This window comes from Oncorhynchus masou, chromosome 8 (genome assembly GCF_036934945.1).
Source record: "Oncorhynchus masou masou isolate Uvic2021 chromosome 8, UVic_Omas_1.1, whole genome shotgun sequence".
In the NCBI taxonomy this organism is placed as follows: domain Eukaryota; kingdom Metazoa; phylum Chordata; class Actinopteri; order Salmoniformes; family Salmonidae; genus Oncorhynchus; species Oncorhynchus masou.
The window spans coordinates 4,277,393-4,293,207 of NC_088219.1; the positions used below are offsets into that span (position 1 = coordinate 4,277,393).

Consider the following 15,815-nt stretch of genomic DNA (forward strand, 5'->3'; position numbering starts at 1 on the left):
GTAGCCTAGTGGTTAGAGTGGAGGGGCAGCAGGGTAGCCTAGTGGTTAGAGTGGAGGGGCAGCAGGGTAGCCTAGTGGTTAGAGTGGAGGGGTGGCAGGTAGACTAGTTGTTAGAGTGTTGGACTAGTAACCGGAAGGTTGTAAATTCAAACCCCCGAGCTGACAAGGTACAAATCTGTCGTTCTGCCCCTGAACAGGCAGTTAACCCACTGTTCCTAGGCAGTCATTGAAAATAAGAATTTGTTCTTAACTGATTTGCCTAGTTAAATAAAGGTAAAAAAATAAGTCCTTTATTGAGGGTTTTCTCTATCTAATATCCATCCACAGGTCACTGTATCCACATAGCTCTCTCTCCCTCCACCCCATTCTACAGTTTATTTGAGTTACACAAACATAGAGAAGTTTCCAGAAGGTTAGCGATACATTACAGTTGTAGAAAACCCATACAGTAGCCAAGGCCAAACTTTTAACTGGTACTATCTATCTATATACACTACCATTAAAAAGTTTGGGATCACTTAGAAATGTCCTTGTTTTTGAAAGAAAAAACATTTTTTTGTCCATTAAAATTACATCAAATTGATCAGCAATACAGTGTAGACATTGTTAATGATGTAAATGACTATTGTAGCTGGAAACGGCTGATTTTTTTATGGAATATCTACGTAGGCGTACAGAGGCCCATTATCAGCAACCATCACTCCTGTGTTCCAATGGCAAGTTGTGTTATAGCTAATTCAAGTTTATTATTTTAAAAGGCTAATTGATCATTAGAAAACCCTTTTGCATTTATGTTAGCACAGCTGAAAACTGTTGTTCTGATTAAAACTGGCCTTCTTTAGACTAGTTGAGTATCTGGAGTATCAGCATTTGTGGGTTTGATTACAAGCACAAAATGGCCAGAAACAAAGAACTTTTTTCTGAAACTTGTCAGTCTATTCTTGTTCTGAGAAATTAAGGCTATTCCATGCGAGAAATTGCCAAGAAACTGAAGATCTCGTACAACGCTATGTACTACTCCTGTCACAGAACAGCGCAAACTGGCCCTAACCAGAATAGAAAGAGGAGTGGGAGACCCCGGGGCACAACTGAGCAAGAGGACAAGTACAATTAGTGTCTAGTTTGAGAAACAGACACCTCACAAGTCCTCAACTGGCAACTTCATTAAATAGTTCACGCAAAACACCAGTCTCAACGTCAACAGTGAAGAGGCGACTCCGGGATGCTGGCCTTCTAGGTAGAGTTCCTCTGTCCAGTGTCTGTGTTCTGTTGCTCATCTTAATCTTTTCTTCTTATTGGCCAGTCTGAGATATGGCTTTCTCTTCGCAACTCTGCCTAGAAGGCCAGCATCTCGGAGTCGCCTCTTCACTGTTGACGATGAGACTGGACAGAGGAACTCTGCCTAGAAGGCCAGCATCCCGGAGTCGCCTCTTCACTGTTGACGTTGAAACTGGACAGAGGAACTCTGCCTAGAAGGCCAGCATCCCGGAGTTGCCTCTTCTCTGTTGACGATGAGACTGGACAGAGGAACTCTGCCTAGAAGGCCAGCATCCCGGAGTCACCTCTTCACTGTCGACGTCTCCATAGACAAACATTGGTAGTAGAATGGCCCGTACTGAAGAGCTCAGTGACGTTCAACGTGTCACTGCCAAAGGATTCCACCTTTCCAGCAAGTCAATATGTCAAGTTTCTGATCTGCCAGAGCTGCCCCGGTCAACTGTAAGTGCTGTTATTGTGAAGTGGAAACATCTAGGAGCAACATCGGCTCAGCCACACAAGCTCACAGAACGGGAACGCAGAGTGCTGTACCGCGTACAAATTGTCTGTCCTCGGGTTGCAACACTCACTAGCGAGTTTCAAACTGCCTTCGGAAGCAACGTCAGTAAAATACGGGTTCGTCGGGAGATTCATGAAATGGGTTTCCATGGACGAGCAGCCGCACACAAGCCTAAGTTCACCATGTGCAATGCCAAGCGTCGGCTGGAGTGGTGTAAAGCTCGCTGGAAACATGTTCTCTGGAGTGATGAATCCCGCTTCACCATCTGGCAGTGTGACGGACAAATCTGGGGTTGGCGGATGCCAGGAAACGCTACCTGTTTCAATGCAGTGTCAACTGTAAAGTTTGGTGGATGAGGACTAATGGTCTGGAGCTGTTTTTTCATGGTTTGGGCTAGGCCCCTTAGTTCCAGTGAAGTGAAATCTTAACTCTACAGCATACACTCACATTCTAGACGATTCTGTGCTTTTAACATTGTGGCAACAGTTTTGGGAAGGTCCTTTCCTATTTCAGCATAACAATGCCCCCGCGCACAAAGCGAGGTCCGTACAGAAATGAGCCCATCAAATACCTTTGGGATGAATTGGAACGAATGGTTTGTTCTATATCTTCAAACAAATTACACAACTGTGGCATTAAAATGTTTAATGGTATTTTTTCATCAGTTGTTTTATATGAAATGTCATTTCCACCACACTCTGTCATTACCGCAATGCTAAGTCATTAGCACAATGCTAAGTCATTAGCACAATGCTAAGTCATTAGCACAATGCTAAGTCATTACCGCAATGCTAAGTCATTACCGCAATGCTAAGTCATTACCGCAATGCTAAGTCATTACCACAATGCAAAGTCATTAGCATCACGGCACATATTTTCAGGCAAAGGTGTATTAAATTACAATTGATATTGATGGTTTTTGTTCCATATGTGAACCTTGTGTGCTTGTTCTTAAGGTAATATTTTACATTATTTTAGGAATTAAGAATTTTATGTGGTAAATACATGTTTCTGATTATCATCGAGGCGTATATGGACATTTAGACAATCAAATCAAATGTATTGATAAAGCCCTTCTTAGTACATCAGCTGATATCTCAAAGTACTGTACAGAAACCAAGCCTAAAACCCCCAAACAGCAAGCAATGCAGGTGTAGAAGCACGGTGGCTAGGAAAAACTGAGCAATCGGGAGAAGGGCCATGGTCAGAAAGGTGACGAAGAGCCTGATGGTCATCTCTGTGGAGTTGGGACAACCTTCCAGAAGGACAACCATCTCTGCAGCACTCCACCAATCAGGTCTTTATGGTAGAGTGGCCAGACTGAAGCCACTCCTCTGTGAAAGGTACACGACAGCCCGCTTGGAGTTTGCCAAAAGGCACCTAAAGGACTCAGATCATGAGAAACAAGATTCTCTGGTCTGATGAAACCAACTCTTTGGCCTGAATGCGAAGCGTCACATCTGGAGGAAACCTGGCACCATCCCTACGGTGAAGCATGGTGGTGATGGCATCATGCTGTGGGGATGTTTTTCAACGGCAGGGACTGGGAGACTAGTCAGGATAAAGGGAAAGATGAACAGAGCAAAGTACGGAGAGATTGTTGATGAAAACCTGCTCCAGAGCGGTCCGGACCTCAGACTGGGACGAAGGTTCACCTTCCAACAGGACAACGACCCTAAGCACACAGCCAAGACATCGCCGGAGTGGCTTTGGGGACAAGTCTCTGAATGTCCTAGAGTGGCCCAGCCAGAGCCCGGACTTGAACCCGATCTAACATATCTGGAGAGACCTGAAAATAGCTGTGCAGCGACGCTCCCCATCCAACCTGACAGAGCTTGAGAGGATCTGCAGAGAAGAATGGGAGAAACTCCCCAAATACAGGTGTGCCAAGCTTGTAGCGTCATTACCCAAGAAGACTTGAGGTTGTGATCACTGCAAAACGTGCTTCATCAAAGTACTGAATAACAGGTCCGTATACTTATGTAAATGTCATATTTCAGTAAAAAATGTTATAAATTAGCAACAATTTCTCAAAACCGGTTTTTGCTTTGTCATTATGAGTTATCATGTGTAGATTTATGAGAATTTTTTATTAATTTCGTAATCCATTTTAGAATATGGCTGTAATGTAAAAGGTCAAGGGTCTGAATACTTTCTGAATGCACGGTGTGTGCTTTAATTTATATATATATATATATATATATCAAAATGGTTTGAGAATAACAACATTGACAATTCAGGCATAGCATATATGCAGTGAAAATGTATTGGGACTATAGACTACTTACTACAGAACGGTTAATAATTGGGTTGTTGCATAGGCGTTTTAACGTCACGTTAGAAAAACTTCTGAGCGGTAGATTTCGGCTTGTATTTGGGACTCGCGAAGTGATCTTGGTTCAGTCAGAAAAGGTTAGTGACCAATGGACTATACCAACCATAGACGTCGATACTAGGCTAGAGAACAGATACTACTGTCGACAATAGATACTACTATTGCAGATACAATTCTCTATATGAAACCAATAGTATATATAGTATTAGGCTATGCCGCCCATTGCATTTACCTATTCTGAGTACTTGCTGTGAACTCCGGCTGAACTGCACCGTGAAGAGTACCAGCCAGGGAAACAGGCTCTTTCTCCTCTCCATACTCCCGTAATCCAACTTTACGTTAATCATACCGATACCGACAGAGTGAAATAACACGTAGTATGATCCATGCAGAGAATAATCCGGAGAACAGTCCCCATCGCCTCGAAGATTTCAGGCAATCCTCGGAAGATAAATAGATGCTCCCCCAACTATGGTTCCTCTCTCTCTGTCTCTCTCGCTCTCTTTTCGTTTGTTTGCGCTCTCGGTTTCCACTAGTTACCACAGCTACAAAGTCAAATGGTCTATTTCGTAAAAATGTATGAAAACAAACATGAGCTTTTTGGTCTTAATTTAGTGCTAGGCATAAGGTTCGCAGTGTGGTTAGATTTAAAATCACATTTGAAGAAGATAAATTGTAGAAATGGGCACGGTTTATGACTTTATGGCTGTGGTAACTAGTGACGACTCGCTTGCTCAACTCAGCTACGCACATCTCAAATCCATTTACGTTCACGTGGTTATTCCATTATTCCAAACTGAGCGTTTACTTTGCTATCCAAAATGTAATTGGTTAAATGTAATCTCTCTCTCTCTCTCCCTTCGCCAAACATGAAAGTAATTGTTTGAGGATGAGGACAGTTTGATGAAAAAGCTTTACATAAAGGTTAAACTCCATGCAAGCCAGTGATTAGACAGTCAGCATATTGAAGTTCCAATGCAAACATTTTTTTTTATCTCAATATCAAATAATTTCTCGGTAATAATTAAGTACTGTACCTTACTGTGATTATTTTTAAATTAAAATGGCGAACAACAACAACAAAAAAGAAACCCGCAAAGAGCAACTCAGTCTGGGTGGGGAGAGGAAAACTGGCTGTTATCAGTGGGTCTACTCCCTCTGATCAATGTTTCAGTAGGTCTACTCCCTCTGATCAATGTTTCAGTAGGTCTACTCCCTCTGATCAATGTTTCAGTAGGTCTACTCCCTCTGATCAATGTTATCAGTAAGTCTACTCCCTCTGATCAATGTTATCAGTAAGTCTACTCCCTCTGATCAATGTTTCAGTAGGTCTACTCCCTCTGATCAATGTTATCAGTAAGTCTACTCCCTCTGATCAATGTTTCAGTAGGTCTACTCCCTCTAATCAATGTTTCAGTAGGTCTACTCCCTCTGATCAATGTTATCAGTAAGTCTACTCCCTCTGATCAATGTTTCAGTAGGTCTACTCCCTCTAATCAATGTTTCAGTAGGTCTACTCCCTCTGATCAATGTTTCAGTAGGTCTACTCCCTCTGATCAATGTTTCAGTAGGTCTACTCCCTCTGATCAATGTTTCAGTAGGTCTACTCCCTCTGATCAATGTTTCAGTAGGTCTACTCCCTCTGATCAATGTTTCAGTAGGTCTACTCCCTCTGATCAATGTTTCAGTAGGTCTACTCCCTCTGATCAATGTTTCAGTAGGTCTACTCCCTCTAATCAATGTTTCAGTAGGTCTACTCCCTCTGATCAATGTTTCAGTAGGTCTACTCCCTCTAATCAATGTTTCAGTAGGTCTACTCCCTCTGATCAATGTTTCAGTAGGTCTACTCCCTCTGATCAATGTTTCAGTAGGTCTACTCCCTCTAATCAATGTTTCAGTAGGTCTACTCCCTCTGATCAATGTTTCAGTAGGTCTACTCCCTCTAATCAATGTTTCAGTAGGTCTACTCCCTCTAATGTGTAGTAGACCTACTGAAACATCCTTCCTGTAGTTGTTGATCAGTCTCTCATGTCGCGGTGGAGGAATTGTGACCAACTATTCCATACAGAACTGCTGTAACTCAGTGACATTTGTGGGTTTTCAAGCACGAGCTGCTCGTTTCAAGTCCTGCCACAACATCTCAATTGAGATTAGGTCTGGACTTTGACTAGGCCATTCGAAAACTTCAAATTTGTTGCTTTTGAGTCATTTTCATGTCGACTCGATTGTGTGTTTTGGATCGTTGTCTTGCTGCACGACCCAGCTGCACTTCAGCTTCAGCTCACAGACAGATGGCCTGACATCCTCCTGTAGAATTCTCTGATACAGAGCAGAATTCATGGTTCCTTCTATTAAGGCAAGTCATCCAGGTCCTGAGGCAGCAAAGCATCCCCAAATCTGGACACACCCACTTACATGACCTTCCTTCCTCTGGACACACCCACTTACATGACCTTCCTTCCTCTGGACACACCTACTTACATAACCTTTTTCCTCTGGACACACCCACTTACATGACCTTCCTTCCTCTGGACACACCCACTTACATTACCTTCCTTCCTCTGGACACACCCACTTACATGACCTTCCTCCCTCTGGACACACCCACTTACATGACCTTCCTTCCTCTGGACACACCCACTTACATGACCTTCCTTCCTCTGGACACAACCACTTACATGAACTTCCTTCCTCTGGACACACCCACTTACATGACCTTCCTTCCTCTGGACACAACCACTTACATGACCTTCCTTCCTCTGGACACACCCACTTACATGACCTTCCTTCCTCTGGACACACCCACTTACATGACCTTCCTTCCTCTGGACACACCCACTTACATGACCTTCCTTCCTCTGGACACACCCACTTACATGACCTTCCTTCCTCTGGACACACCCACTTACATGACCTTCCTTCCTCTGGACACACCCACTTACATGACCTTCCTTCCTCTGGACACACCCACTTACATGAACTTCCTTCCTCCGGACACACCCACTTACATGACCTTCCTTCCTCTGGACACACCCACTTACATGACCTTCCTTCCTCTGGACACACCCACTTACATGAACTTCCTTCCTCCGGACACACCCACTTACATGACCTTCCTTCCTCTGGACACACCCACTTACATGACCTTCCTTCCTCTGGACACACCCACTCTCTAAGGAGGAAGAGAAGTGCAGGCGCTCTGTACACAATCAGCTCGTGCACAGGCAGATGATTTGCAATTTGCAGAAATTGCTGCTGGCCTGTGCACGAGCCTATTGTGTAATTGTAATGTGTAATTGTTCAATAATTAAACGTGTTGTGTTTAAAAATACAAATATCTGATCATATAAAATGCGTTGTGTTTATATTACTTTTCCCCCCAAATATGTGATAAACAAACAAATCTAAACCATCAAATGTCAAACCATGTTTTTGGCCGAGATAGCCAGTCAATTTGAGTAACGTTATTGTGTATTCCACGTAAAGACGCAGTTTTACGTTATTACGCAATGACATCACAACGTCATTTAGCAACAAATCGACCTGCCTCGAGCAATTTCCCCTGGAAATTAGTTGGCAACGAGATTATGAACTCATCATGGCCAGAAAAGGTGAGGAATTTATTCTGCAATTGTCATGATATGTATAATAATGTATTATGTTGATAAATTAAAATTGTCTACTCGAGAAATGTAATATTGCTGTATTCAGACGAAGCCTACAAAACGTCAATGGAAAAAGTCTGTTCTACCGTTAAACTACGGATCGCATAGAGGAAAATACTTGAGTTTATGTACTTACTACTGTACAGTAGGTCCTATGAAATGAGATGGGACGTTGCCTACAAAACGTCAATGGAAAAAGTCTGTTCTACCGTTAAACTACGGATCGCATAGAGGAAAATACTTGAGTTTATGTACTTGCTACTGTACAGTAGGTCCTATGAAATGAGATGGGACGTTGCCTACAAAACGGCAATGGAAAAAGTCTTTCCTATTTCGCGAGTATAAAATCATCAGTCGGAAAAGGTGAGGAATTTATGCACCCGCGCTAAGATGCGTTGCATTACACCGCTGCGCCATCCGGGAGCACAACAAAATAGACTGTCAGAAGTGGGATTCGAACCCACGCCTCCAGGGGAGACTGCGACCTGAACGCAGCGCCTTAGACCGCTCGGCCATCCTGACACACAGCGTGATTTGAAAAAATTATTTATACGATGGCCACTTCTATTTAGTTACCTGTTTTATTGTTCTGAAATAGAGTGTCGCCATATATTCCTGCGACTGTTGCCTTCTAGGAACACAATATTTCACCAATATAAACTGTTCGTACATATGGTTTAAAGTTTGCAGTGGGAGGAAAGCACATTTTCAAGTTAAGTATAGTTTTTTTTACAAATTCCAGCTTTTTTTTCGCAGAGAGGAAATAATTGAGTTTATATACTTACTACTATACAGTAGGTCCAATGAAATTGGTTGTGATACAGCCTGGTTTCAAACCAGGGTGTTTGTCGTGACGGCACGAGCGCTGAGATGTGTTGCATTACACCGCTGCGCCACTCGGTAGCCCAACAAAATAGACTGTCAGAAGTGGGATTCGAACCCACGCCTCCAGGGGAGACTGCGACCTGAACGCAGCGCCTTAGACCGCTCGGCCATCCTGACACACTGCAGTAATGATAGTTTCACTCTTCTCACTAACACAAACAATTGCCTTTTCGATTTCGTTTCCTGTTTTATTGTCTTGAAATAGAGTGTCGTCATATATTCCTGCTACTGCTGCCTTCGAGTGACATAAAATATCACACCTATATAAACTGTTCGTACATATGGTTTAAAGTTTGCAGTGGGAGGAAAGCACACGTTAGGTATAGTTTTTTATAAATTCCAGCTTTTGTGTGAAAACCATGTAGGCCAACGATTTATCAACGAGGTAAGATGAGGACGCTGGAGACGACGAAGATACAGACCCGTACACTTTGGTCGTTGGTGAAACACTTTCCCATGACGAATCACTGCCACCTGGTGGTCAATCCGGTGAATTGAATGTGAATTATCCATTCGGTTTTCTGAACAGATAAGAGACTCCACTATGTACAGTATTACAGTTTCTCAATCTCATACATGCATTTTTTTTGTAACAACGTTGTCAGTTGTCGAAACGGTGTTCACAAGACACAAAACTATGTGACAGTTTGCAAAACAGTACTTTTTATTTTATTTTTCAAATGTAGCTGTCTTCTCAAAACAAGTACATGAATCCAAACCAAATGATACCGTCAGAAGGCATTCAAGTGCTTTCTTTAAAACATGACTGTCTGCAAAAAAGATGAACACAAACATGCATTTGTTGAGTCGAAGCTGACAAAACAGAAAGTTAGTCTGTCTTTTAAGTAGATTTGATTTGATTTCAGATCAATAGATTGTCTTTGCAGTGACTAAATCATGATGATCAAATTTGGAAATACAACTATCAAAAGATGCAGGAATAATGGGTAATTACTGTCCTTTTTTAAATGCATATTTCACCCTCCCCCCAAATTTTTTTTCATACACATCAAATTAAATATTATTCCTGATCAAAATGAAAAAAGAAAATATCCACATTGTGTGTCGGATTCATTCATCCATTCTGAAAATCTATTTAATCATTTGACCGTTGTTAGTTTGCTATAGGTCCATTTAACCAGTTCATTTGACCATGGTTGGTTTGCTATAGGTACATTTAACCAGTTCATTTGACCATGGTTAGTTTGCTATAGGTCCGTTTAACCAGCTCATTTGACCATGGTTAGTTTGCTATAGGTCCGTTTAACCAGTTCATTTGACCATGGTTGGTTTGCTATAGGTCCATTTAACCATAGTTAATTTGACCATGGTTAGTTTGCTATCGGCCCGTTTAACCAGTTCATTTGATCATGGTTGGTTTGCTATAGGTACATTTAACCATAGTTAATTTGACCGTTGTTAGTTTGCTATAGGTCCATTTAACCAGTTCATTTGACCATGGTTGGTTTGCTATAGGTCCGTTTAACCAGTTCATTTGACCATGGTTGGTTTGCTATAGGTACATTTAACCATAGTTAATTTGACCATGGTTAGTTTGCTATAGGCCCGTTTAACCAGTTCATTTGACCATGGTTGGTTTGCTATAGGTCCGTTTAACCAGTTCATTTGACCATGGTTAGTTTTGCTATAAGTACATGTAACCACAATTCATTTGACCATGGTTGGTTTGCTATAGGTACATTTCACCACAGTTCATTTGACCATGGTTGGTTTGCTATAGGTACATTTAACCAGTTCATTTGACCATGGTTAGTTTGCTATAGGTCTGTTTAACCAGTTCATTTGACCATGGTTGGTTTGTTATAGGTCCGTTTAACCAGTTCATTTGACCATGGTTGGTTTGCTATCGGTCCGTTTAACCAGTTCATTTGACCATGGTTGGTTTGCTATAGGTCCATTTAACCATAGTTCATTTGACCATGGTTGGTTTGCTATAGGTCCGTTTAACCAGTTCATTTGACCATGGTTGGTTTGCTATAGGTCCATTTAACCATAGTTCATTTGACCATGGTTGGTTTGCTATAGGTCCTTTAACCATAATTCATTTGACCATGGTTGGTTTGCTATAGGTCCGTTTAACCAGTTCATTTGACCATGGTTGGTTTGCTATAGGTCCGTTTAACCAGTTCATTAGACAATGGTTGGTTTGCTATAGGTACATTTAACCAGTTCATTTGACCATGGTTGGTTTGCTATAGGTATATTTAACCAGTTCATTTGACCATGGTTGGTTTGCTATAGGTCCTTTAACCATAGTTCATTGTTGGTTTGTTATAGGTCCGATTAACCATAGTTCATTTGACCATGGTTGGTTTGCTATAGGTCCATTTAACCATAGTTCATTTGACCATGGTTGGTTTGCTATAGGTCCTTTAACCATAATTCATTTGACCATGGTTGGTTTGCTATAGGTCCGTTTAACCAGTTCATTTGACCATGGTTGGTTTGCTATAGGTCCGTTTAACCAGTTCATTAGACAATGGTTGGTTTGCTATAGGTACATTTAACCAGTTCATTTGACCATGGTTGGTTTGCTATAGGTACATTTAACCAGTTCATTTGACCATGGTTGGTTTGCTATAGGTCCTTTAACCATAGTTCATTTGACCATGGTTGGTTTGTTATAGGTCCGTTTAACCATAGTTCATTTGACCATGGTTGGTTTGCTATAGGTCCTTTAACCATAGTTCATTTGACCATGGTTGGTTTGCTATAGGTCCGTTTAACCAGTTAATTTGACCATGGTTGGTTTGCTATAGGTACATTTAACCAGTTCATTTGACCATGGTTGGTTTGCTATAGGTCCGTTTAACCAGTTCATTTGACCATGGTTAGTTTGCTATAGGTCCGTTTAACCAGTTCATTTGACCATGGTTGGTTTGCTATAGGTACATTTAACCAGTTCATTTGACCATGGTTAGTTTGCTATAGGTCCGTTTAACCAGTTCATTTGACCATGGTTGGTTTGCTATAGGTCCGTTTAACCAGTTAATTTGACCATGATTGGTTTGCTATAGGTCCGTTTAACCAGTTAATTTGACCATGATTGGTTTGCTATAGGTCCGTTTAACCAGTTAATTTGACCATGGTTGGTTTGCTGTAGGTATTACCCACAGTTCCAAAAGATGCTTGTACCCGATCGAGAAACTCTAATGAGCCTTCTACATTGTCAGACTGCTTCATCCTCGTCTTTTCATCATTTAATTAACAGGTCTGTCTAAATACAGACACTTTAACAGAATATATATATATATATATATATATATATATATATTATACTGAGAAACACACACACACAAAAAAAAGACAAAATACCAAAATCCGATAAGAAATGTAATTTTTTTAATAATAATAATAATAACAATAATAATAATAGTTATATTAACGGTAATCGACAGTCCTAATGTACGAACACAGTTTTAAAAATGCAAAATACATAAAAAGATGGAAAAGACAAAGGAGGTCACCAGATTCACCCTGCGATTGTACCAAAACACTACCCTATACCCTAAATAGTGCACTACTTTAGACCAGAGCCCTATGGGGAACTGGGCAAAAGTATTACACTATATAGGGGATAGGGTGCCGTTTGGCATGCATCCAATCTCAGGGGTAGTAGTAGTAGTAGTAGTAGTAGTAGTAGTAGTAGTAGTAGTATAGGTCCTAGAAGTTATTAAAATATCATTGATTTGCCATTTGTGCTAACGCTAACGCTAACAACAACAAGCACTACTATTCGTTGTGTTTTTAGTCCAGCATTCCTGAACATCCTGCATGTAGGTCTCATTGCTAAATTGGAGCCCGGAGTTTTATCTGCATGATTGTGTGAACTAACAAGGAGCAACTCGGGGCCCTTGTTTTATATATGTATATAAGCTATAACTGGAGCCAGAGTGTTTCTTGTTACAGAAGCTCTAACGGTTATAGAACCCCTATGAATGTATATTGTGCAGGTAAAACTCCGGGTCCTGTTTAATTCTGTATATGAGTGGTTTTGATCAGAAAGTCTCCCAGTTCCATGTAATTCTGTCCCACGGGTTGAGTAGAAGTGCAGTTTCAATACATCCATAAATGGTGTACTCGTCTGTGTTAGTTTTTAGACATATACAGTATTCAGTGTTTTGTGCCACGAGTATTAGAATAGACATAGAACAAGACAGTGTGAGAGAGTTTAAGCACAGTAGTTTAGCAGTAGCCGGGCTAGTCAGGAATTAGGACATAGATCCCTGGTTGGGAATAGACAGGTAGTTGCTCTGGATAAGAGCGTCTGTTTGTATGACCAAAATGTCAAATGTAGACGGACAACAAAGACCTGCTTTTTTTTTTTTCTTCTTCAGATTTCAAACTTTTTTGTTGTTGTTTTTGCTTTAGCTTTGCTCATTTGTAGATAAATACCGTTCTGTTTGACATGACAACAATAAAAAGATCTGGCAACTAATCCAGAGAGATATATACAAAGCAGGATCAATGAGTTCAACAGCTAACAGTAAATACACAACTAGAAATAAAGATATATTTTCTGCATTATTAATAAGACTAGCTAAACTTTAAAACGTGTTTTTAGTTATTGGTTCAGTTCAGACTGTGCCCATTTCAAGCTTGTCTTTTTAAATAAATAAAGTTATTTCAGAATATTTAGGCAAGTTAACTGGTTAACCCAGTTGGTTGATCCTGCTTTGTGCTACACTACACGTATCTGGCAACCAGGAAAGGTTTGTTCTACTTCAAAACGAATACTCTTTAGTTTCTATTTCCACTCAGCAGAGAGGCTGTTTGGTTTTGGAGGACTGATGGGTCGGGTCTTTGATAGTGTAAAACCAAAAGAAGAACAGATGTCGTGTTCGAAAACGTTTTCGTCTTTGCTTTGTGGGCTGCCTTCATTGTGACTTGTCGTACAACCACAAGAGGAAACAGAAAATAAGGATAACTCCTTTAAGAGTTAGTCAGAAGCTAAGGACAACTCCTTTAAGGGTTAGTCAGAAGCTAAGGACAACTCCTTTAAGGGTTAGTCAGAAGCTAAGGATAACTCCTTTAAGGGTTAATCAGAAGCTAAGGACAACTCCTTTAAGGGTTAGTCAGAAGCTAAGGATAACTCCTTTAAGGGTTAATCAGAAGCTAAGGACAACTCCTTTAAGGGTTAGTCAGAAGCTAAGGACAACTCCTTTAAGGGTTAGTCAGAAGCTAAGGACAACTCCTTTAAGGGTTAGTCAGAAGCTAAGGATAACTCCTTTAAGGGTTAGTCAGAAGCTAAGGACAACTCCTTTAAGGGTTAGTCAGAAGCTAAGGACAACTCCTTTAAGGGTTAGTCAGAAGCTAAGGATAACTCCTTTAAGGGTTAATCAGAAGCTAAGGACAACTCCTTTAAGGGTTAGTCAGAAGCTAAGGATAACTCCTTTAAGGGTTAATCAGAAGCTAAGGACAACTCCTTTAAGGGTTAGTCAGAAGCTAAGGACAACTCATTTAAGGGTTAGTCAGAAGCTAAGGACAACTCCTTTAAGGGTTAGTCAGAAGCTAAGGATAACTCCTTTAAGGGTTAGTCAGAAGCTAAGGATAACTCATTTAAGGGTTAGTCAGAAGCTAAGGATAACTCCTTTAAGGGTTAGTCAGAAGCTAAGGACAACTCATTTAAGGGTTAGTCAGAAGCTAAGGATAACTCCTTTAAGGGTTAGTCAGAAGCTAAGGATAACTCATTTAAGGGTTAGTCAGAAGCTAAGGATAACTCCTTTAAGGGTTAGTCAGAAGCTAAGGACAACTCCTTTAAGGGTTAGTCAGAAGCTAAGGATAACTCCTTTAAGGGTTAGTCAGAAGCTAAGGATAACTCCCTTAAGGGTTAGTCAGAAGCTAAGGACAACTCATTTAAGGGTTAGTCAGAAGCTAAGGATAACTCCTTTAAGGGTTAGTCAGAAGCTAAGGATAACTCCTTTAAGGGTTAGTCAGAAGCTAAGGACAACTCCTTTAAGGGTTAGTCAGAAGCTAAGCACAACTCATTTAAGGGTTAGTCAGAAGCTAAGGATAACTCCTTTAAGGGTTAGTCAGAAGCTAAGGACAACTCCTTTAAGGGTTAGTCAGAAGCTAATGACAACTCCTTTAAGGGTTAGTCAGAAGCTAAGGACAACTCCTTTAAGGGTTAGTCAGAAGCTAAGGATAACTCCTTTAAGGGTTAGTCAGAAGCTAAGGACAACTCCTTTAAGGGTTAGTCAGAAGCTAAGGACAACTCCTTTAAGGGTTAGTCAGAAGCTAAGGATAACTCATTTAAGGGTCAGTCAGAAGCTAAGGATAACTCATTTAAGGGTTAGTCATAAGCTAAGGATAACTCCTTTAAGGGTTAGTCAGAAGCTAAGGACAACTCCTTTAAGGGTTAGTCAGAAGCTAAGGATAACTCATTTAAGGGTTAGTCAGAAGCTAAGGACAACTCCTTTAAGGGTTAGTCAGAAGCTAAGGACAACTCCTTTAAGGGTTAGTCAGAAGCTAAGGATAACTCCTTTAAGGGTTAGTCAGAAGCTAAGGACAACTCCTTTAAGGGTTAGTCAGAAGCTAAGGATAACTCCTTTAAGGGTTAGTCAGAAGCTAAGGACAACTCCTTTAAGGGTTAGTCAGAAGCTAAGGACAACTCATTTAAGGGTTAGTCAGAAGCTAAGGATAACTCCTTTAAGTGTTAGTCAGAAGCTAAGGACAACTCCTTTAAGGGTTAGTCAGAAGCTAAGGACAACTCCTTTAAGGGTTAGTCAGAAGCTAAGGACAACTCCTTTAAGGGTTAGTCAGAAGCTAAGGATAACTCCTTTAAGGGTTAGTCAGAAGCTAAGGATAACTCCTTTAAGGGTTAGTCAGAAGCTAAGGATAACTCCTTTAAGGGTTAGTCAGAAGCTAAGGATAACTCCTTTAAGGGTTAGTCAGAAGCTTAGGACAACTCCTTTAAGGGTTAGTCAGAAGCTAAGGACAACTCCTTTAAGGGTTAGTCAGAAGCTAAGGACAACTCCTTTAAGGGTTAGTCAGAAGCTAAGGATAACTCCTTTAAGGGTTAGTCAGAAGCTAAGGACAACTCCTTTAAGGGTTAGTCAGAAGCTAAGGACAACTCCTTTAAGGGTTAGTCAGAAGCTAAGGATAACTCCTTTAAGGGTTAGTCAGAAGCTAA

The 15,815-nt window shown here is 40.9% G+C and overlaps 1 protein-coding gene and 2 non-coding genes across 5 annotated transcripts in view; all 3 read right to left on the reverse strand.

The window, feature by feature from the left end:
* grik1a (glutamate receptor, ionotropic, kainate 1a) overlaps positions 1 to 4,620 on the reverse strand; it is a 121,313-nt gene extending 116,693 nt beyond the window's left edge. For all 3 annotated transcript variants that reach the window (XM_064971325.1, XM_064971326.1, XM_064971327.1), the window contains exon 1: positions 4,345 to 4,620. In XM_064971325.1, the coding sequence (XP_064827397.1) occupies positions 4,345 to 4,459 (115 nt within the window). In that variant the 5' untranslated portion in view covers positions 4,460 to 4,620. The remainder of the gene's footprint in view (positions 1 to 4,344) is intronic.
* Positions 4,621 to 8,216: 3,596 nt separating this feature from the next.
* trnal-cag (transfer RNA leucine (anticodon CAG)) lies at positions 8,217 to 8,299 on the reverse strand. The gene has a single exon. It is a non-coding gene; the product is annotated as a tRNA-Leu (tRNA).
* A 397-nt stretch (positions 8,300 to 8,696) lies between these two features.
* Positions 8,697 to 8,779, reverse strand: trnal-cag (transfer RNA leucine (anticodon CAG)). The gene has a single exon. It is a non-coding gene; the product is annotated as a tRNA-Leu (tRNA).
* Between the last annotated feature and the right edge of the window lie 7,036 nt (positions 8,780 to 15,815).